The following is a 22,089-nucleotide window of genomic DNA, read 5'->3' on the forward strand; positions in this document are numbered from 1 at the left end:
CTCGTTCCCCATGATTTCCGACCGAGATCTCTCTCATAGGCGGGCGTGTATTTTTTTTCTTTTATTCATCGTCGATCCCCCGGCGATCGAGCACTCTTCTACTATTGATATGTCTGTTTCTCGCGCGGTACCGTCATTTTCCCGATCGTTTGTTCGTTCATTTCGTCCGTCCGTTTGTTCGCGTTCGTTCGTCCTCTTCTTCAGGGAAGAAACGGACCGCTGCTGCTGATGCCGATGCTGTTGATGCTGATGCTGCTGCTGCTGCCGATGCTGATGCTGATGCTTCTGCTGCTCGACGGAGCTAGGACGGCGGCTCGATGGCCGACCACCGATCCAGCGGCGGCGGCAGCCGGGAGCTAAACGATACCTCTGACGTCGTGCTGGATGTGAGGCAGAGTAGTGAGGCCGGTCAATAACAGGCTCAAGATCAGGAGTATCCGGGTCGCGCCGGAGTCGGCGAGGCTCGTGCTGCCGCACGTCTCCTTGGACCCGACCTCCAGTTTCGCTGTAACAGAGTCGCGGGGCGACCGCAGTCGCGAGCTTAATAATTAGCGCTAGGAACTTCCCCGAACGGGGCAAACAGATTCACGAGAGATACAGAAAGTGCCTGTCCTCTTCAGCCGAACTTCTTGCACCGCTCGATGTGGAGAGAAAAAGAGAAAGAATAAAGAAGGTGCAAGAAGTTTTGAAAAGAACTGACCTATACGAGTAAGTACTTTTGGTGTACTAGAGACGTTTGTCGATATCCCAATCACTGAGATATCGTAGGTCTACATTGTTTTCGTCGCTTATCTCTTATATAAGATCCTTTATGTAGAAGTAGTGTTTACTCTCTAAATCGTTTGGAGTAAAAATTGAGTCAGTCTTGAAAAGAGAGAGAAAATTTTTTAACAATATAGATTTTCATTTTTTTTTGGAGTAAGATCTTTTTGAGTAAAGTCTGAATTCACTCTAAAGGAATAAAAAGTTTTTTACTCATTTTTTTTTTTTTAATAAGACTTCATTCCTTGGAGTGACTTTCATTCCTTTCAAAGTGAAATCTTACTCCAAAAGAATGAAATTTCATTCCCACACAAAGTGTGAAAATCTGCCACGTTTAATTAAAGAGTGAAAATATTTTCACTTCTTTTTCAAGACTGGCTCAATTTTCAGTCTTTTGAAGAGAGATTTTACTCTAAAAGATTTAAAGAATAACAAAATCAGATGCGTGTGTACATATAGAATATGAAACTATTTTTACAATTTATGAAACAATTGATACTTTTCTTTGATTGATCTCCTTTTGTCCTGGAATTCTTTTATGTAAAAATGTATAATATATATATGTGCTCTGTCGAAACAAAGCCCTATCCTTTCTATATAATTATAATGTAATTATAATAGCAAACTACGAATACACTTTGAATCATGGAAGCTGCAGCATCGATTTTTCTGTTATTTTGCTGCACTTTTTTATAAATAAGATAGCAACAAATATCGCAAGCGTAACGTGGGATATTCCTATTGATCGAACGATTTCTATTCGAACTTTAATTGTTCAGGTATATTAACCCTTAATTGGTCGCATGGGATCAATATGTGAGCCGGTCGTAATTCTTCTGTTATCTTTAGACTTGTTCGTTTACCTTTATTCCCTAAAAGCACTTTCTACATTTAAAATGTATATTCTGTTATTCTAGAGGTTAAAAAAAGAATAAAAACAAAAAATCTAATATAATGTGAATAAGATGAATGGACTTATATTACATCACGTGATTAGTACAAAGTTGATAATATCGCGAATAATCAAAATAACTTTGATACATTTGACGATAAACATATTTGCATATATAATATTATATATACATGTAATTATTTTGAAAATCTATATATGTATATATACAAAAATTTTATTTTAATCTAAGATGCAGAGATAACGAGATAACTCAAATGGCATAAAAAGACTTAATTGCTTCTACAAAATAACATAATTTAATATTGTAAATTGTATAGTTGCAATTTTTTGTATTATGTATATACAACTCATTTTCCAATTTTTTGGTACAATATTGAATCTCGGATCAAGCTGCCTTGACGAGATAATTTTAAATTAAAACTTCGAAGCACTTGCGCGCATTCAGCAAAGGAAACTCTACGTGCCTTACGAAATAATCTTCGTTCTTCCATCGCCAGTATCGGCAAGATAGGCAAATTTCGCAGCGTGCGTCGTAAGATCGACGTGTCGGGGGACGCGGGGGATGGCGACGTGGAGTGAGACATGACAGCGGTGATACCGAGAGGAGGGTGGAAGGGGTGGCTTCTCGATTGCGCGCACGTTCGCCTTGGCGCGGCGAAACAAAACGAACAAGCGGAGCCGAGTAAACGGGGATAGTATACCGGACCAGCAGCACATGCCGAGGGGGTGGTTGTGGTGGTGCTGCTGGTGCTAGCGGTGGTGATGGTGGTGGTAGCAACCGCCAGGCAAGCAGGCAGGCAGGGCGCGGATCGATGCCACGGGTAAGTAACTCGCTCGCGTCGAAACCGCGTCGCCAACTCCGCACGAGCTTGCATTGCACGTGCGAGCTTGCACACGCTGTCGCCGAAGAAATATCTCAATACGTCGGAGAGACGCCGGTCGTTTAACCCCTCTTTACCCAAGAGACACCCCTATCCTCCCGCGACCCGCCGCCGCGTCAGAATAACGTTACCGCGAAACCGCTAACCGATTAACGCTCGAGGATATGAGTCTTGTATGCTGAGAACACTTCGATAAATCACGTATATAGGGTTACCAGCTCTAGTACTCTTTTAACCCCTTCAAACCTATATAATTGTAATGTACATTAAATTTGAAGACATGATCTATTATTTTGAAATTATTTAACATCATCTGAGATCTAATTACCGACATTATCTGAGATCTGATTAACGACATCATCTGAGATCTGATATACATAAAATGTATACATCGGAAAAATAGTCAAAATTATGGAAAAAAATCTGTTTAATATAAAATACTTATTAAAGAGTGCGCATAAATTGAATTAAAAAAATTTTTTAACATAGTTGCAATAAAATCAGGTATAAAAAAGTTAAAAATACATATGTTCCAAGGAACACATAAAAGTCAACAAAAAATCGAAATAACTTTGATATGATTTGATATCAATAAACAGTCAAATTTTGTAACAAAGAATTATCATTTCGATTTTTATGATGTCAAAGTGACTTTTTTTTTTAATTAATGTGTTTCTATCGTTCTTGGAAACGTATTTTGAGATTGTAAAACTTCTAATCAATTAATTTTCTTCTAATTAATTATGCATTTAGAAAATTATATTAATAAGAAATTAAAAATTATTAATAAAAAATTATGTTTAGAAGTTTTATTTTATTAAATATTACATTTAATATACCATATAATAAATTATACCCGTTTCTTCTACTCTTGGATCGTTTCTTTTTTTAATATACAATATGTATTCTTTTCTTGTGATTTAGATATGGTAACCTTAGGCGCGTAGAACATGCTCCCGATCGATTTGCCGTTTCGCACATATGTTGAGGGGTGAAACGACGCGTACGCTTCGCAAATGAATTTACGATTTCAAATTTTTATGTTTTATTGGCGCCCGATAATGATAAGTACTCTGACTCGTGGCAAAAGTGCGTCACTGTTGTTTTTATTTTCACACTACATTCCAAAATCGGAAAATTGCCTGCACGATTTCCTTTCTTCTTTTTTTATTTTTTTAAAACGCCTGTCCATATATTGTTTTTATATAATTATACGTAGCGTAAACAATAGTGTTTTATAATCGATTCGGGTGGAAAGAGTGGTGCGTAGGGATTGTTTTCATTTTACTTTTATATCTTGGATTTATACTTTCGCTTTTCTTTTCCTTTCCTTTCTTTTTTTTTAATTACCGGTAATCGACGCGATGAGTTTATAATCTCCAAATAAAGTAGTTAACGTTGAAAAAATATTTACTTTATTAATACATAGAGCATTTATTTATTTATTTACATATTTATTTATTTATTAATAACAAACAGTTAACGCGAGAGAGGTATCGCTCAAAGGTTTAGGCTTCATTAACTTTTATTGTCTAAAGAATTTTTTTTCAGAAACTGTCGCTAGTATCTTTAAAATATTATAGGAAAGTGAAATTTTTCGATCGTCCCGTCGTTGCAAGTTTTATCAAGCGCCAAAATGCCGATAATGCTAAGTAAATATTTAATTAAATTTCACAGTCGGGACTAGATGTTTTATATCAATGTAATAAAAAATGTACATATATACTTTAAACTTTTACTTCTGTGTATACAAAGAACTAAAAACAATAATAATCATATCAGTATAAAAAAATATATGTATATCATTATATAATATACGAATATATATAAGTATATTTTTTTATAATATTTACTATTATATATGTATATACGAGCATGCAAATAAAAATAAAATACATATATACACTATAATAAAAAAATATATACAGTACATAATCATATACTGTTCTTGTAACAATCATTTATAGCGCTAATATACGAAACTGAACGTCACATTCGCAAGCCGATAAAATACCGTCGTCCATGACAAATTTAACGCTAATAGCGTCGTGTGACGTCTCTCGACATTTCTCACGCGGGAAATGTTTTCCCTCTCGTTCTCCCTGAACGTATTTCCATATTATACGAAATTTACGGGAGTTCGTTATCGCAGCCCTTTCTCACCCCAATCATCCCTTTGCGTTTCCTACGTCATTCTTCTTGTCACGGCGTGTCACGAAGGAGGAAAGAGAAGGGCGGGAAACGATAGAATCCTCTCCCTTTAACGAGAATGATATTTTCGTTCGCTCACGTGCGCACGCACGTGACGGAGAAAAAGGGGTAGTTTTTCACGGTAACAACTGTCTATTAAGGCGTTCTATTGTCGTACAAAGCGATCGTCGTGTAAAACGTCGGTGGCACACTACTTTCGTGACCGCGATGACACGCTACGCCATTTAATCTCGACGGCCGTGCGTGCGTTACCGCGGCCGAGGATTTTATCGTAATCGTAATTATCATATAAAGCGACGTTGTTGTTCGAGCAGGTACAAATTTCAGACTCTTATCGCGAACGCGAACTTTACCTGTGCATACGACCGGCAATGAAAGTCTATTAACGTACCCGCACCCGCCCAGGCGATAAAGCTCTCGTGGTGTAAAAAGATGAACACGAATGAACTTGAACGAATTCTTATCGTCGAAAGTCCCTACCCTCTTTTCATCCACTATGTAATGAAGCTATAGCATAACAGCGAACAACTTAATTAATACATGTTTTGGTGATTTCTTATCGGAACTACGCGTGCAAAATTTATAATTATATCGTGGAGAATTAAAAGACTTACTTAACAAATACATTTTTCTCTATTTCATAAAATTTATTTGTAATAATTAAATTTAAGAATTCAAACATTCATTATTTAAGGTTTTTTCTTTACTGTTGAAATCTAGAATTGTTAATTTTTTTCTGCTTTTCTTAATAAAACATAATGACGGACAAATTAATACATGTTTTGATGGCTCATCTTGCTTTTTGTTAGAAGTATTTTGATTATATAAGTATTCATTATAAGAATTTCGTTACACAATAAAAGAACGAAAAAAATCCGACAATCACAATTGACCGCAAAGAAAGAGTGGGCTACGAAGGATTGGAGGTCTCATAAGACATCCTCGCGAAATCTCTCGTCATCAAAGCCGCGCTCGCGCCGGCCCTAAGTGGGACACTTGGCGAAGCGCACTTGATAGCAGTTCTGAATAAATGATGTAAACTCGAGTGTCAGCGTTGGAGTGTTGCCTCGTACAATAGTATATTCCTTCCAAGCTGCGAGCCGACACACGATGTTTCATGGATGTCTCGTGATCACCAAATCGCGATGTGTTTCATATTTGGTGAATATTCTTTTGTTTTTCCTGCCTCCCCTTCCCCTCATTTTCTCTCAAAGAAAATTGCATTTTTAATTTCCTTTATTTATTAATCAAATTTTACGTATGACAGCTTTTGCGATATGGCGCTCGATGGCCTGCACGTCATGAGATCCCTGCGAAGGGATGAGAGGCTCGCTCCAAAGTTGCAGTTCGCCGGAGAACGATCTCTCCGAGTCGGTCCCCGACCGTTGCGAGAACAATCAAACATACTTGGCGCTCAACAGGTGTCACACACAAGACAATTCGCGCGGTAAGTAACGCGTCGAGGACCTCGGCGGTTCGATGAATCGCGACCCTCGTTTCCGTTCGCGTGTACGAGTAACGTCGCCTATGCAATCATTGATCATCCGGTCTGGGAGATGATTGCCAGCTGCTGTTCGCGCAGAAGACGCAATTGTTACGCAACTGCATGATGATTGTATTTTTTAAAGCTACGCCTAGGATTGGTCATGTGTATGGCCAGGATTGTTGGAAATGTCCCGGAATTCGAAGGCTAATCCCGTGTTTAGTAATTGAAGTTTTCTGCCTCGGAAATGTATAATTTTAATCAAATTTTTTTAGAATTATCTCATATTTTTGGGCCATTTCTCCGACTGCAGCCATCAATCGCAACACTTATATTGTATTAAAGATAAGATTTATATAAATACAAAATGTGATTCTCTCTCTCATACATCACTTGAGTGCGTCCACAGTACTATGTTGTAGCTTGTGTTTACATAGAGTTGTCACAAATTCTTCATCTCAAAATTTCATAACTTTTCCTTGATTTCCAGGGAAATTTAAAATTTCATTGATTTCATTTTTCCTGATGTTTTCATATTAAAAAATTTATATTTTTAACCGTTATATTTTGATCGTTTTCAATTTCCTTGACAATTTTTCGATTTTCTTAATTTTTAATTTTGTGGCAATCCTAATCAGAGTTCTCTTAAAAATTTTTTTAAGAATATTATATATCCTAATTTTCGATTCGCTTTTCCATAAAAAAAAAGTTATTTTAATTTAATGCGACCTCAATGTTGAATTTAAAAATAATTAATGTAAAAATTTAATATTTGAGTTGGTTCACTTTTTAGAATCTTACTTGATTTAAGTTTAGATCGACATAACACACAAAATTGATTTCTATCTATAATTAATTTAAAATATGTACAAAAAGACTATTTTTAAATATTATTTTAATTAGAGAGAGGCCTAAATTTGTATTTATTACTTTGACAGATAAATCAACGCTATCTTTAAAAAAATGATCAGTGTTCAATATAAATATATGATTTATGTGGAGACTTCAACTGATACTAACTGATTTAACTCAAATATCTACTTCAATAAATTCATTTCAACCATCGCCTCAGATATATCACGGAAATGTTGATATTTATAGATCTAGCAACCCTAGATGCATTGCGTGTTTCTAGATTCTCAAGATCCGATTGTTTGATCGCGTTGCCATATTTTCCGAGGGTGGTTGGTTTATCTGTCACGCGGGGAAAGAACTGGTCTCGATGGAATACTTACACGTGGCGCCGAGCAGCTGCGGCAGATACTTCTTCCAGAAAGTGCACTGCCTCACCCTGGGACCGCTGCCGATCTCCGTGCTGTTGATGTCCAAGGTCAGGTACTCTTTATTGACGGCGGTATGCGACGGCCAGTAAGCCAGGGACAGCTCGCCGCTCTCGTCGATGTTCGGATCCCTGACCGATCACACAAATCACATCGTCTAAATATATCGTCGTCTCGACGCGGTACCAAAATATCTTCAAGAGATTTCAAGGTATTTTTAAAGTAATTTATACGGACTGACGATGGCGAATTAATTTAAACCAAATTCCACCCTTCTTTATATTTCAATGAAATTTCGCATCTATCAAAAAAGATCCAGATTGTAAACAGAGAGTAAAGTAAACTAAAGACGAAACCTTGTTATTTTTAAAATCTAAAATTGTAATATTCTTAAATTCATTAGTAAATACATCTCTATTTTTATAAGTTAAAATAATATTTCTTGCGATGAAATAAAACAGAAAAATATTTTTACAGTTAATGAGTATTAATTAATTAATAATTTTCCGATTGAAAAAATATTTGTTTATATTTTATATTCCTACTATTTCTACACTAATAAAAAAAGCAAACATCAATATAAGTATTGCGTGTGCCGAACACTAAAACACATTTACTATTTCAAAAGTTATAAATATATACGTATGACGTATATTGCTTTATATTTAATTATATTTAAAATCAAAATATAATTTTTTAACATTATTTGTATATAGTATATTGTGTATTGTCTCAAATTATATATAATCACAAAAAGCTTTTTATGTAATATGTACACAATTTTCATAATTTTTTTTAATTAGAGAATAAAATTGTATGTGTAAAAAAGATGAAATTAACTACGCATCTTACCCCGTTTTTGCGAAGTTCGCCCAGTATCTCATCATTCTTTTCGAGAGCTGCATCTCTTCGTGCGTGTAGCCCTTGGACGTGTCCAGCGGTTCCCCGAAGATGTAGCTTATCTCGTCGGCGTGCATGACTCCGGTCCATCGCGGCCATGGATTGTTCCTAGATCTGATGCAAATCATGTTTTTAAATCCTACATAGTTCAGGAAATGGTAAATGTCCGTCATGTTAACTATCTCCTTTTTAAATATGTCACTCTCTAATTCGAAAGTGATACAACTCGAAAATTAAGTTTTACAAAAAGAAAAGAAAATTTGTCAGTTGGACAGAAAATTATTAACTAAATAATATCTCGACAGTATTGAAATAATAATAAAATTAACTATATATAAGGACTCTTGATACTTCCTTAATATTATCGAACTTTCTTAATAATATATCGAGATATTTAAAATTGATTTCTTTCTTTACCTGTGCTTGTAATAGTACATATAGACAGTGTGGCCGGTGTCGGCGTATCTGCCGGCGAATTCGTTGACGTTGCAAGTGAACTGGTAGTCGCCGACGATTTTATCAAGGGCGTCGCGATTCGCGTGCGGATCCTCCGGATGTAGCCAGTCGCTGTACTCGTAGATGATGGCGTGACGGCCAATTTGATTCACATAGGGATTCAGTTCGGACACGGCGCTGATGAACTGATCGCGCGTCACCTTCACGTCCTCAGCGCCATCGATGCGAAACAGTTCCGTCAGATAGTAGATGATAAAGTAGAAGCCCTCCTCAGTGTTGGAGCCCATCAGGATGTTGGTCTTCTTGAAGGACGTCGTGGCGAGCGAGCGTTGAGGCGTCTCGTCGAGGAATGCGCCGTCGATCACCGGGACGAACGGGAATTCGCAGATCCCAAGGGTGCCCCACTCGTTCTTTACTAGCTCCTCCGCGTCCTTCGTCAACAAGCAGTCGATCGCCTCGCGCAGATTGTGGCGTTCATGTGGACAACCGACCGCCTCGGCCAGCCGGATGCCACGCACAAACGATTCGTCGCGCGAGATTATCGCCCATGGCGCGGTCGCTGAGCCTGATTGCATGATGGCTTGGTTGAACAAGTGCCTGAAATAGGAATCGCAGGTTCCTTCCTTTAATGAAAGAGATTTTTTATTTCTATCACCTTTATAATGTATATACTCTCTAAAACTTTTAGTGTGAATTGTCACTCAAAAGAGTGAAATCTCCTTAAAGATTGTAAAGTAAGCTACTCTTTTTCAAAACCAGCTTAATTTTTACTCTTTTGAGTGAGATTCCACTCCAAAGAATTTAGAAAGTAGATGTTAAATTCAAATATTGCTAAGTTGATAAGAAAATGTCACAATTGAAAATTAATAATTTTTCGGTAGAGCATTTTTTAAATTTATTTTTTATTAATATCGATTTATTTTAATATTATTTGTATTATATTGACATATTTTCAATATTCTGTACTGCACATTTAGGATAAAGAAACGAAATGTTTTTTATGATTAATGGAGTCAAAATGATAGTGCGTTAAATCATAATGTATTCTTTGAAACTTTAAACTATGTCATAAGTGTTCGAACATTCGAACACTATAGGATTTATGTAAATTTCATCCCTTATCAAAGTGTGACACTTTTCTGTATTAGAAATGTGTTATCCAATTTATCATTTTTCCATAATATATTAATCGTTTTTTAGATCGATTTCTTTTTATTATCTAAAGAATGCTAATTTTTTATTTACATCATCAGGAGACACAGTAGTGTCTCGACGCTAAGACATTTTTATTTACGTCATTTTTCTATCGACGCAGCGCAAATGGCTTTAAAACATGTATTTTTATATGCATGTGTATCTTAAATAAATAAAGATATAAATATTATATAAGTAAAAAAAATATATATTAAAAAATATATATTATTTTTTAAGTTACATATAACTAATATATAACGTATATATTTTTTACATTACAGTATATAATCGTATATTTAAATATATTTATCCAAAAGATCTTTTTTTATTCCCCCTTACTGACTTGTCTACTTTTTAACCCCAGAGTAGTAACCTGGTTTTTTTTTACGTAAACGATCACCTGGGGTGTCTTTACACTCCATTTAATATCTATTATTAACAACATATTGCATATTATTGATTGTTTTCTTATTTATTATGTATTTGAGAACATATATTATAAATATGAATTTAATCACAATTTTCTAAAAACATGTAAATGGAAACCAAGCAAATATATAATATATAGAAGTACATTATATGTATTATAAATAGCTTATTGTAACAATATTTCCAAAAATAAAGATTTTAATTAATATAACATTTTTTATTGCGCGTTTTCAATAGATTTGTATATTTAAAGTTTTACAAAGAATAGTTGTTAAAGAAGGAAGCAAATATATTAAATAATGCCCATACAAAATAATACTTTATAACACTTTACGTTTCCTCGCGACTGAAGCATAAAAACAGCCCAGCTGACTATTCCCGGATTAAAACTGACCTGGACAGCGGAGACAAGAGGTGCAAGGAGACGGAGACCGCGCCCGCGCTCTCGCCGAAGAGCGTCACGTTCTCGGGATTGCCGCCGAACGCGGCGATGTTGTCGCGCACCCATTGCAGGGCCATCATCTGGTCGAAGAGCCCAGCATTACCGGGCACGTCGGACGTGCCAAAGTACAGGAAGCCGAGACTAGCCACGCGATATTGCATTGACACCACGATTACGTTCTCTTCCGATACCAGAGTCTTGTGATCGTATACATCGAGGGTGGCCGAGCCGGAATAAAAGCCACCTGAAAAAAAGAATCGCAGAGATCTTTGCATGGGTTTCGCGGCCGCAGCGGCGCCAGCATGTATATGTAATATTTGTTTTTTTGTAATTGTCTTCTTTGCGATCTTTTGATCTCAAAATCTTATCTCAAGAAAATCATTATAAATATTAAAAAGTAAAGAATCATTTTATCATGATAATTATTATTAAATGTGTATAACATACTCGTATAATTATTATTTTATTTATAATCAGCAGATGATTATAAATAAAATGAGATTTTATTAAATGTATTTATATATTGAATATCTAATTATATTTAGGAATTTCTTATATTTATATAAATTCTACTTTAACTTCGTGATATGTTAGAGTTTTAAAGAGTTCCCAAAATCACACATTAATCACTTGAATTGAGCGAAATAAATTTTGTGATATAATAATTCTTATTAATATAATAATTTTTAAAGGTGAATTATAACTACTATTACTTAGGTTGAAATAGGAAGACCTTCAATGAAAAAATAGTACCATTTGGATTTTACTTTTGTACAATAAAACTTTTTTCAAAGAGTGCGTATTTTTAGCGCCTTTCTAACCTCTTTTTTTAAAACGTAAGTTTGTACTGTATAACTTATATGAATTTTTTTCTCACGTATTGAGGTATCGGTGTCAACACGCACATAATTTCACCATTTGATACTCCCTAATAGTGCAATTCATTCGGTGATTTTTTCTTCTAGTGTGCGTGAGGTCACGCGTCACAGCTAAAAATATCTCTAATTGAACAACGTTCGGAAATTAAATTTTATTTTGCTATATAAGCTGACAGAGGTATCAATCAGGCCGCAACAAGCGTATGGTGACAGGGCAATAAAAGAATCACAGATTTATAACTGGCATAAACGACAGCATAATGCTTGCTGACATCATTCAGAGCGTGACGGCGGAGTTGAAAGGGATTTGACAAAGTAGCTTTTAGGAGTGCTTCCGATTTTGCAACTGGTGAAAAAAACGCGAAGTCGCGTGAGGAATGTCAAGGTCGCAATGTCTCATCAGGATTATTATAAAACTGAAAATTAAAGAAATCAAGGAATTATCGAGAAAATTGAAAAAGTCGGAGAAAAGCAAAGAAGAGTCAGAAAATTTTGCAAAATTTTTTGGAAAATTAAAATTCTTAGTTTTAAAGAAATTTAATATAACATACATTATCTTATATTCTATGCGATTTTTATTGTCAATTTAACCATTAAAACTGTAAGCAGTATCAGTAATATTAAAATGCTATGCTAAATTGATCTTTCAACAAAATATTTGATAGTTTCCAAATCAGAATAAAAATACAAAGTTTTCAAAATATTATTGAAAGTTAAAAAATATCATGAAATTCTGTCTGAAAGAGAAAGGCCATAGAATTTTAGGTGGAAAAATTTAGAATGGAAATGCAACCCGACTCATGTTTTGGAAAAATAAAACGATTTCGGGAATTCTTTAAAGCTGTTCTCCTCCCCCTACGTGAGAAACGGAGATTTTATCGACAAAATCACGCTTAAATTGCATGCTCGAGAACGGATCGAGATGATGGATTCTCATCACTGGGAACTCACCACCGAATATCCATACCATGACAGCAGCGTTTTTAGGCCTGGGCTGCGGCACCACCACATTCACGTACAGGCAGTCCTCGCTCAGCGGAGTATTCGGGTTCCACATGGTGGCGCCGGGGAAGTCGCCGAACACCGTGTCCAGGATCTGCACACAGCTGTTCGGCAGGGTGGTCGCGTTCAGCACGCCCGACCAACGCTCGACCGGTCGCGGATGGCGAAACCTCAGCGGGCCTATGAATTGGAAATTCGCGAGTGAAAACTTTCTCGAAATTAACTGGAGAACGCGGCATTATTATCTACATTGGAAAATAGGTCTTGTTGATTTAATCGAAATTCTAGTAGATTCAAATCCGAAAGAAACAAACCAGATACTTTAAGATTCATATATGAATAAAAATGTTATATGAAATATATTATATGAAACATTTCAATAAAGTCAATATTTATGTTTAACACAATACAATTTTTAATTTAAGTGTTGTTATTTAAATATAAATAGTTTTAAATGAAAATTTTCTTATTTTATTTTAATTACTTTTTAAAAGCATACCACTTCTTATTTATATATAATAATTTCGTGTTCTGATTTTTGCCGTCAAATTTTTTGTATTTTAAATATAACATAGAAAAATCTATAATTATCATAATTTTTTCCTTTTTTTTTTAAATATGTATATGATACATTTTAAATTTATCAATTTACGTAGTTGATATAATCTGCAAACAATTACGATAATCAGAATCATAAATTGTCGTGTTCGTACTTCTTGTTGATATAATATTTTTCTCAGTGTAATTCATGAACAAAGTCTCCTTTTTTTTAAATTACCATAAATCGACTCTAAGTTCCAAGCATATTATTTCAAGTATTCGAAAGATATAATTTTCGACGAAGATTACGCGATCGAGGTTGAACGAAACTTCTTTCATCCCACATCTTTCATTCGTTATATAGCGAAGAATACTCGCTACATCCTAAGCCGATCACGGCTACGAGCACAATTCTTAGTCCGAGAGAGCGCTATTTTCCTTTGCTTCTCCCCGCTTCATTTGCGAGACAAATAGACTAATATGATAGATTGCGCATTCAAATGTGGCAGCTGAAGACAACACATGAAGGACAGAAATATGCGTAATCATCATACATTGCACAATTGAATGAGAAAAGTATCTGATCAACTATTGCCCTTCCTCACTAATACCAGATAGCAAAATAAATATTTTAATAAAGTATTTTTGATTTTGGAATATTTAAATCTAATGTTCTATATATAATATATACAGAATCTCTTTATTATAAAAAATTCATATTCACATAATATAAAAATAATATAAAAAACATTCATATAACGTTCCGCAGAATATTTGTCAAATTAATTGTACGTATGCAGTGTGCTAGCCTTACTTTGTGGACAAGATCGGGCCCAGACATGCTTAAAAATACCCCAAGAAGAAAGAAAGCCAAAATAATGTTAATTTAACGTCATATTAATCGATCATTATTAATTAAATGTATGTCATTTTTTTATCTTTCTGTCAATATGACATTATTTTAACTTTGTTTTCTTATGATAGCACATATTCTACAAAATATTATATAAAATATTCTAGAAATATTCTCTCATAATTTATCATTGTGTCATTCAAATATACTGTAAACGTATTAATATTTGACAATGTTTTCGGTACATTCGTAGAATATACGAATATTGTTAAAAAATGATAGGATATTCATAGAATGTTTGTGTGCTATTTGAGAATGTTCCCAAATAGCAAGATGACGTCAAACAATATCTTAATAACAACATCTTAATAACGTCTTTAATGTCATTAAAATATCACCTTGCTACTTGGACTGTTTCCCACATTTCCCCATTGAAAGCGTAATCTCTGATACAAATTGATGTGCGGGACTCACCGATGGGTTTTTGGGCGTAGGGTATACCAAACCAGGCGTCGACGCTCTTGCCGGTTTTCGCGACCATGGTTTTGCCGCGGACCATGCCTTTTCTGGTGCGCACCACCAGCGGATCGTCGGAGTGGCCGACGAGAGCGGCCGGCCGTGGGAGCTCCTCGCTCGACCTGGAACTCCTGGCGTCCTCGTGCGACGTCTCCTGCGCGGTGTGCAGCTCGTGCTCGTGATGCCTGCTCCGGTGGGACGGCGAACCGAGGCAAGGATCCGGCTGCAGGACGAGGAGCAGGAACAGGCTCAGTACCAGCAGGGCCTCCAGTCTGCCGGTCCGCCAGGAACTTGAGTTTCTCGACATCGTGCCTGCTCGGCTGCAAGAGAGAATAAGAATCGCGCGCATTTCGCGCATCACTTATCGTGCACGCGGAGAGGGAGAATTGTATCTACAAATATCTTACGAAAGTATAATAACGATCGATAGAAATGAAATGAAATGAAATTGAAATTAAATATCTACACGTATGTTCGTAATACACGCGTCTTTTCTTCTCCGATCTGTCAATTTCGCGAAACTATTGTAATTATTTTTCGCTTAGAACAAATTAAATGTAATTTTAGAACATCTATAATTTGTGTTGGAATTCAAAATAGAATTCTATTTATAATTTTCTATGCCATACAATATGAAAAACGTTTGAAGAGAATCAAAGAATCTTTGCATGAATAAAATACGCTTTAAAATGTACATATGTACATCAATATATAAAATTATAAATAGAATTCTATCTTGAAATCTCACGTGAATAATATATCGCCTAAAATGGACTTCGCGTGTGTGTATACAGCGTGAATGGAAAATGGGCAAATTATTTGGTGTAAAATGTTTAAAAAGCGGTTATTCGAGAGAGTCGATCCACGTGTAGCCTTTAATTACTCTTGGCTGTATACTATGATACACTGTGTCGAAAATGTTGCGGAGATGGAGAATTGGAAAGGGTTAATCCCTACCGGAAACTCGTTCTTTATCTGGCAAATAATAAATTCGGTTTCTAAGCGCCGGGACGTTTCGCTACTCGCGCAGTAAAACCATCGTATAATATATACAACATTTGTAAAACGATGCTGGACGGGATGCGTTTGCGAATAACAAATGGCTGTTTCGGGCACGCTATTGATAAATACATTAGCATAACGTACACAGGTGATACGTAGCTCGTGAGAATAAATCTGCGATACAGCTGCATTTCGCGAAACGCATTGCGGTAAAAAAAGACTAGAGACCCTCGAGTGAGAGGTTGCATCGGTTAAACAACTTCTGATTGGTCCACCATATTTTTCAGGACCTGCTTGAGCTAAAATAAGACGCGTGGATATCTCATTCTGTTTCATGCATAATCTATCTTTTTTTTTTTAAGCGGATCCTGAAAAATATAGCAATATGGTGTCCATTTTACTCAAGAATTTCTATCTAGAAAAAAGGCTATTCTTAAATCAGCAATAATATACTCACCTATAAGCAAATACGTTATAACCTTACTTCAAAGATTTTTTTAGTTCGTTTGAATTTGCGTTTAAGTATTGTATTACTTCGATCAAAGATCTTACAAATTTATTTTTAATCAAATCAAGACTGAAAATCTTTAAAGCAAGATCATAATATTTTTTACTTATATACAATCGTATTATGATTGACTTAAGAATAATCTTTTTTTTTGTTTGTGTATAGGAAAGGCCTCATTCGCGGCCGTTACGACATCCAAAACACAGACGTGTCTCATAAAAACATAACGATCGAGCGGGATAAGATCGAGCTTATTTTCAACTTTGCGTTGCGCCCCGCACATCTGACGTAAACATGCCTGTAATGTGAAAAATGCAAGAACAAGGAAAATGCTCCAGCGGTACATAACGTATGTCGCGAACGCATTTATTAATTTCGAAGGGGATCCGCCGCGTGCGGTTTAAAAGGAACCGCCAGAGATGTGATTTCCGAAAGATTTCCCGTCGAGCATCCTTCTTTCCTGAATAACCCGCGTGTTCTAGAAAATCATCCTCTGCCGTGTGGCACAAAATTACCCCCGCAGGGACAAAGTAACCCTATCTGACCGTAATTCAAGCCGCGGTTTCCAGCGCATCCGAGAGAGAAACCGCGCCGGTAATTGAGATTATTTGAGTTAACTAAGCTAATTTAATTAATAGCACGTTATTTACGTCGAATTATTAGCCATGGATTAGATTAGCGTTTAATTATTCAAATTGATTGGCTTGGATTAATTTCACTGAGAGGAAGGCAACGAAACATACATGATTTTTTAAATTCAGAGAATATTGAAATAGCTCTTTCCACTCAGAGAATATTTGAATAATGATATATCGAATAGATGCGTTAAACTTAACGCTTTTCTCGTGAATAAAAATACGCCGATAATTTTGTTTCTCGAAAAAATGCAGACGGAAATGTTGGGGTAATTGTTATACGACTGGATACAATTTTGGCGTCATTAGATAGGAACGGCTGTTGCAAATGATTTATCTCGTTTAAATTTTAAATGACATTTTCGTTCTTTACGTGCTCGTCTTTCTCTTTTCGTCTATTCTCGCGTTTCTTCCGCCGAGCATTCATGATACTTCATAATAAGGTCGTTACATAACTGACAGACAGACGACAAGTGTCCTCGCTTGTCGTTTAAATCTTTCGGCATAATTTTGCAAATTGGAAGAACATTGAATTTCTGCAGCCACCTCTTTATCCGTAGTGACACATCCCAAATTCGTTCACTTAAATGCTATTCACAACGTTGGATTCGTTACTCGAGAATTCACGCGATGATAGAGATATTCTCCCACGACCGATAATTTTGCGCGTCCATCCTCAGGAACTGAATATTATAACCCCATACATGTTCACACACGTGTGAATATAGGTACTAAAAACTTTGTGCGCGTCACACGTTGATATTCTCGATAATAGAGTCCCGGGAATACATAGGGCGTCTCGAGATTACAGATTAAAGTGGATTTTGTTTTAACGTATAGGGTATATAATGTCATTGAACGCCTGACTTCGATAATGGCGGATGGTTCAAAGTTATCCCGTACACAGCGCGAGGCTTTTTTTTTTAGCTCACGTTTTACACTGCAGCAACGTCGCAATCCTGCAAACTGCAGGGACATTACAGAACCATGCAAATGAAAAATTCTGACAAGGTTACGGTAATATTGGAAGTTTGCAGGATATTAAAAATAGAATAAGGTTCCATAATGCTTTCTACCCTACGTGTCGAATCTGATCCCCCGGATTTCAGACTGCGATAGAGAAGATGGCGGGAAATGTATAAAAATTACGCTAAGCCTAAAAACATTCCGATTAATCGTGGATTTCGATTTAAGCGAGAGATCGAATAACGTACTTGGGGAATGATGAAGGAAAATTTAATTTTAAGTTTGTATAACAACGTTACAATACAAGATGAATCGTCACGTTGCTGCGACATCACATTGCAAGCTTACAGTAATGCAGCATTATTCACAAATTGCTGTGTTCAGCAGAAAAAGTAACTTTGCAGTTGAGATTCTTTAATACGGTTGGTTTGTACAATTAGATTCAGCATGAAGAAGGAACGAAGAACAAGAATACTAGAGAATCTTACAATCAAATTATGGGGTTGTCAAATTTCTTATTCTAAAGTTTCATAACTTTTCCCTGATTTATAGATAAAATTTCATTACTTTCTCTGATGTTTCCAATAATACTTTGAAATTCTTTTTGTATTTTTGTCCTGATTTGGAAACTGTCAAATGTTTCGTTGAAAGAGCAATTTACATAAAATCTTAATTACTATTAATGCTGTTGCAGACACTGCTTGCATTCAATTGTTAAGTTGGTAGTATTCCACACAAAGTGTAACGTATAAATTTTTTAAATATAATATTGAACTTCAAAAGTACAAGAAGATTTTGCAGATTATCGTCGTGTTTTTATCCATTGCTAATGCCAATGTTTCATGTAAGATTTATGAAACGGCATGCTGTTCACTTCATTAGAGCGAGGAGCGCGCTAATACTGTGAATGATACTTCAGTACACGAAACATTGGCATTAGCAATGAATAAAAACGTGGCGATAATCCGCAAAGCCTCAAGTACTTTGAAGATAATACTTTGAAGATAATATCCGTGAAAGCCTCAAAAGCATATATTAAACTTTTATATACATACATGTTAAACTTCTTTAAAAAGCTAAGAATTTTGATTTTCCAGAAAATTTTGCAAAATTCCATATTTTCCCTGACCGGTTTCAATTTCCCTGATATTTTCTCGATTTCTTTGATTTATGATTTTGTCGCAAGCCTGTATCAAAGAATCTTACAACAATTGCCAAGCTGCTTTTTCTGTCAAACACAGCCAACGATCGTAATTACGATCTTGCAATAAAACATTTCTTTCTGCAGATCCGCGCTGTGTTTGCGATTAAAAAATCATGCGTTATATCTAAACGGCAGATATACTTTGACAAATTTCAAATGGGATATTCTGTTTCTCGTTAATATTAAACAATAGACTGATTTAGTGTAGGGTACAAGGCATCCTGTTTCACGCGCATTATTTTTTAATATGGAGTCGATTTCTCTTCGGCGAACCTGTCGTGGGTGCTCATCATTTTATCACGGCTCTTCAAATTTTTAACATAATGTTACTAATGTAACTCTATAAGCCTTGAATTAAAATTCCATCAAAGTAAACTCCATCTGAGAGGTATTATATTTATATTCTTTCTTTTACCTCCATTTAAACGGGGACTTAAATTCGTAAAAAGTCTTTCATTTTGCGATAACTCGAGAATTGTCGACGTCTCGATATTTTCGTCAAGGAAAGATCGACTTCAAATCGGCCGAGAAATCTGTTGTTAAGGAATAATGTGTGAGAAGTAGGGTACCCTATATACCTTGTATACTGTTATCGATGGGAAATACGATATCGTAGCTCCGCATAACAAATTTCTGCATACTATCGCACGTTGAAAATGTGTATGCGTGTTATATATATTTGATATAAATGCGATAGTATATTCAGAAATTTCAGAAATTTATATTTAATTTAGAAATTTTTATATATAATTCAGAAATTTACATATTATTTTCACTGGAATACTCCTAAATTTCATACATGCTTGAAGCTTTTCTTTACCATGGTATATATTGAATAAAATTTATGAGTATTTCAATAAAATATTAAAATTCCAAGTCTGTTTCTCAATACCTTATATTTCTTCGTAATTTAAAAGTAAACAGTATTATATTTACAGAGCGCAGTTGTGACTGACGTAGGATTATTTACTTTTTACAAAACAGGAAAGCCACTAGCAATGTCGAAACAATAATATTTTGAGGCAAGAAATAAAATAATGAATTATAAGAAATCTATTTAAGAGGAAAAGATGTATATTTTAAAAGAAGCTCTCCGAATGCTAATTTCAAGATAAACTATATTATAAAGCCTTTTTAGAAATTGAGTTGTAAATTATTTTAAAAAGTGAGTAGAAGAATCGTTTGTCAAAAAACAAATAAATTTGTGTGTAGATATTTTACTTAGATTAGTAATAAGATACTTTAACAAAAAAAGTCTACTCTACTTTATTTAAAAATACTCTACACTACTTTACAGTGCTTTTCTTGCAAAATAATCTTGTAAACGGTATTTTTTTCAGAACTTTCAAACATTTTATGCTACTTTTCATCTCTCATAACAAAGCAATGAATAAAATAACAAAGATATATTAATAATAGACAAGTTTGAATTCATTTTATGCGCTTTCAATTAATCTTAAACTTTTGACTGACGATATACCATATATAAACTATATGTGCTCTTTGAAACTTAAAGCGAATCTTACTCTGAAAAGTGAAATCGCACTCTTGAAGATCGAAAATTCAGCCGGTCTGTTTTCAAACTGGCTCAATTTCCACTCTTTAGAGTGAGATTCCACTCCAAAGAACGTATAATTAAATACGTAATTACGCAAATATACGCACGTCATGTTCAATACGATTCGGTCGCACTCCCTCTCGATCTGTATCTCTTTCCCCGTCTCACACACGTTAGGGCAGGGGCAGAGGGAGGTATTAGTAGGATGATAGTATTCTCTAGTTACCACACGAAGGTCCACGTTGATTAGCAACTTCCTTCTACGTGTTCCGTGCGTGGTCGTACGTACGCTCGGTCACACGGGAGCGGCGCGTCCACGGGAACGTCGTCGCACGCGGAAGTTTACGCACGAGGACGAGATTAACGTCGTCGTAAAATTAGGATTTATTGGTCGCACGGTGGCGAGGCACACTAGGCGAAACGAACGCCGATAGAAGGTTTCTATGTCGGAATAGAGATTCCGTCCAGGCAAATCAGCGGCGGAAACAAGGCCGCCAAGGTTCTCAGCGAATCCCGAGCGGCAATCGGCTTCAATTTAAACATCAAGTTCGAATAATCGAATGATATTAATTGCGTCTGATTTACCGTTTAACTCGAATGATACGATTCGTATATCAACGCGTATAACGTTCAGTTTCGCTGATTTAAATTAAAAAGTCGGTATAATCTAGATTCTAGATGCTCTGATCTTCTTTAAAAAAAATAAAAAGTTAATAAAAAAATTAAATAAAAGTCAGAGAGCAAATTAACAAATCACGGATTAGAATCTCTCTCTCTCTCTCTCTCTCTCTCTCTCTCTCTCTCTCTCTTTTCAGACTCACCGAGATTTTTCAACGATATTCGCCGCGCGACACTCTCCCTCCCTCTCTCTTTCTCCCTCTCTCTCTCTTTGTCGGCGTTCTCCCGTCCCGTTTATCGATACTTATCAATTATGATACTTATTCAATTAGAATCGCGGGCGCCCGCGAAAGATCCGCGAAGGGATTATTATCGATATCGCGTCGCAATAATGACGACAGTCTCGACGATGCGGGAGACGGGACGCGCCCCGCCAACGAAAAGCACTGACAACGACGACGGCGACGATGATGGGCTGGCGAGCGTTTACGGGAGTGACAGCGCGAGGCCCGACGCCGCATTAGAGCCACGAAGCGACTAGTTACTTCCCTTGGCACTGCGGCAGCATTATACGTTATCGCGTGTACGATATAGGTAGGGTACGTGATCCACACAGCCAGCCGCCGCGGCTGGAAGCGCGTAGATCGATCGGGCGGGGATCGGACACGTCGAGCCGAATGTCGTTCGCCATGCAGAGGCCAGGTTTGCTGCCAGTCGAGGTCTGCCAACCCTCAACTCGATATGCAAAATTTTCTCCTCGTACCGTACGAACGGACAAATTTAATAACATCTCGCCGCCGAAGACAGAGGGTTTCTTTTAACCCTCCGGAACGAACGGTGCAGGGTCTATCGAAAACT

At 36.1% G+C, this 22,089-nt stretch overlaps 1 protein-coding gene across 1 annotated transcript; it reads right to left on the bottom strand.

The window, feature by feature from the left end:
- Positions 1 to 339: 339 nt before the first annotated feature.
- On the bottom strand, positions 340 to 20,791 carry LOC108771951 (acetylcholinesterase). The gene is made up of 8 exons (XM_018537374.1): positions 20,721 to 20,791; positions 14,699 to 15,060; positions 12,781 to 13,011; positions 10,904 to 11,195; positions 8,848 to 9,483; positions 8,383 to 8,544; positions 7,486 to 7,661; positions 340 to 505 (listed from the first exon to the last, which is right to left on the bottom strand). The coding sequence occupies exons 1-8, from the start codon at positions 20,723 to 20,725 to the stop codon at positions 357 to 359; spliced, it is 2,013 nt and encodes a 670-aa protein (XP_018392876.1). The 5' UTR covers positions 20,726 to 20,791; the 3' UTR covers positions 340 to 356.
- Between the last annotated feature and the right edge of the window lie 1,298 nt (positions 20,792 to 22,089).

The sequence above is a fragment of the Cyphomyrmex costatus genome, unplaced genomic scaffold, assembly GCF_001594065.2.
Source record: "Cyphomyrmex costatus isolate MS0001 unplaced genomic scaffold, Ccosl1.0 scaffold17, whole genome shotgun sequence".
Lineage (NCBI taxonomy): Eukaryota > Metazoa > Arthropoda > Insecta > Hymenoptera > Formicidae > Cyphomyrmex > Cyphomyrmex costatus.